Raw genomic sequence first — 2,196 nt, 5'->3', positions numbered from 1 at the left:
ACTGCAGTATTTATGGAATTGTGTTCAAATGTTTATATATATAAACCTATATGCAGATAAGAGTCTCCCCTCATAGATAGTTGCTTCCAGCGTTCATCATTGTAATAGAAGTGTGCAGACAGTAGTTTGCAAAAATGAACATGGCGTAAACATTGCTAAAGGCACATTCAATTTAATTCCAGCCTGCAAATAATTTTGAGCACCTGTATGCTGAAGCTCACCTGTGGGTACTGCGAAATGGCAGCATGTTCTTGTAGAACTGGAGGGGGACATCAATAAGGTAGTATTATTTTCCTGTTGTTTCCGTACTCTGAATTACTTTCCCGGTGTTTCCGTACTCTGAAGTCACAAAGTTTTCACACTTCATAGAAGGCCAAATCCCAGTGTACATTGAAGTCAGAGTGTTACATTTAACCCTTTCACAGAGTACATATGAGTCCCAATTATCCAGCGTTAAAATTGTTAATTTAACACTGAGATAGTGGGACTTCTATACATAGTCAGTTGGTCAGTTGATTGTATGTAATGTTGTCTCCATCTGGAGCAGCCTACTATTTTTAATTATCTTCTAAATGAAATCAATCAATTCCTCAGTGGTTTGTTTTCTGACCTGATGACAGATGTCAGTAAGAGTGTGGGAGTGTTGTCCGTACTCCAGGTCCATGTCCAGGGTATAACTGATCAGGGCCAGACACCCTCTGGGCTTCAGCAGCCTGTCTGCCTCCTGGAGGAACCATGGACGGTCGAACCAGTGGGCCGCGGTCATGGACGTCACCAAGTCTGGCCCGCCGTCAGCAAACGGTAACTCCTCTGCAGGACACTGCCTGTGGGGTTATGGGAGATGTGAGACGATGCACACTGGTTAAAGGGTTACACATTTTGGATGTTTAACTGGATGTTTTACATTTGGACCTCAAAGTGTCTGAGTTAGTTATGTTACTAGTTAAAACTACAGGGATGTTTCAATGGGGTATGGTATCAAAAACATGATAATTACATCTAAATATGAAGAAGAAATGAATTAATACTTTATTGTCCAATAGACACTGTTGTCTGCCAACAGTACCAACATTCCTGGCAGACATATAACACATCACAATACATACTACACTTCACTTATAAAAGTATGACCTTGGACTTGACCTTGATCCTTGCTAGGACAACAAAGCAATTCCCGCCGACTATCCTGCGTGCCCCTCCCCCTTCTCACCTGTAGAAGATATTTGGGGTGCTGCTATTGGCCAGAGCCACCTCCAGCTGGGCGGGGCTGATGTCTGTCCCGATCACCTGGGTAAAGTGAGGGGCCAGTAGAAGTGTCCCCTGTCCCGAGCCACAGCCTATGTCCACGGCAAGGTCAAACGGCCTTTCTTTCTGAAGTGACAATAACATCGGAAGTCAGCGATATAGCAGCGTTATATCAGCGCTATATCAGCGTTATACAGTTTGTGAAAAAACTAATTACGCTATTAAATCCAGATAGGCACAATTATAGCAGCCAAATACATACGATTAGATCGGTTTGGGCTTACACAATTGTGAACAATTTTTGTTCACAAAAATCATTCTTGCAGGGCAAGGGTCTAACTACATTCCCTGCGTGCGCGCGTGCACACACACACACACACGCCTCTACCATATTCTCCAGAAATCCCAGTATCTCTGTGATCAGTTCCTGTGGGGGGGGGGGGACCCTGGACCTCAGGTAGGAGGCTGCGTGCTCTTTGACCTCAAAGCGGCGGTGAGCCATGTTACCATGCTGTTGCCGTGCTGAGTCAGAATGAGAGAGAGAGTTCTGAGGACACTGACTACCTCTGGGACACTAACATCAGACACAGAGGTTGTTTATTAACCACCAGGGCTTCGTCCCAAATTATCTCTCCTGCCTCCCAAAGTGTGCACTTGTTCACTTCCCTTTGCTAATTTCAAAGGAAATATAGCTGGTATAAGAAATATGGTGGAAAACCCCTCAAGCCCATGTCTCCACCAATACAATGCGTTTAGATCTGTGGTAGTGAACAAGTGAAGGGAACGAGTGTACACTTTAGGAGAAAGGAGATATTATTGTGATGCACCCCCAATTCAATCCAATGCAGGTAAAGGAAACCACACTATTTTGCTGCACTTCCTTCGGAGGACAGAAGAGGTCAGTATTATACAGAGTATGCCCTGTAGGAGCTAGGGCTGGGACTGGGGACA

General features: G+C 44.6%; 1 protein-coding gene across 1 annotated transcript; it reads right to left on the bottom strand.

The window, feature by feature from the left end:
• Window positions 1–222: 222 nt before the first annotated feature.
• LOC106575799 (putative methyltransferase DDB_G0268948) lies at window positions 223–1,747 on the bottom strand. Its single transcript, XM_045711092.1, has 4 exons — window positions 1,634–1,747; window positions 1,211–1,371; window positions 611–824; window positions 223–339 (listed from the first exon to the last, which is right to left on the bottom strand). The coding sequence occupies exons 1-4, from the start codon at window positions 1,745–1,747 to the stop codon at window positions 316–318; spliced, it is 513 nt and encodes a 170-aa protein (XP_045567048.1). The 3' UTR covers window positions 223–315.
• Between the last annotated feature and the right edge of the window lie 449 nt (window positions 1,748–2,196).

This window comes from Salmo salar, unplaced genomic scaffold (genome assembly GCF_905237065.1).
Source record: "Salmo salar unplaced genomic scaffold, Ssal_v3.1, whole genome shotgun sequence".
In the NCBI taxonomy this organism is placed as follows: domain Eukaryota; kingdom Metazoa; phylum Chordata; class Actinopteri; order Salmoniformes; family Salmonidae; genus Salmo; species Salmo salar.
This window is presented reverse-complemented; position numbering and strand designations above follow the sequence as displayed.

Bases quoted from the DNA above. Each gene is read 5' to 3' on its own strand.
- LOC106575799 (XM_045711092.1), bottom strand. From the start codon at position 1,747: ATGGCTCACCGCCGCTTTGAGGTCAAAGAGCACGCAGCCTCCTACCTG. The intron at 1,372-1,633 runs GTAGAGGCGTGT...TTGTCACTTCAG, and splicing joins TGGGATTTCTGGAGAATATG to AAAGAAAGGCCGTTTGACCT. The intron at 825-1,210 runs GTGAGAAGGGGG...ATAACCCCACAG, and splicing joins ACCCCAAATATCTTCTACAG to GCAGTGTCCTGCAGAGGAGT.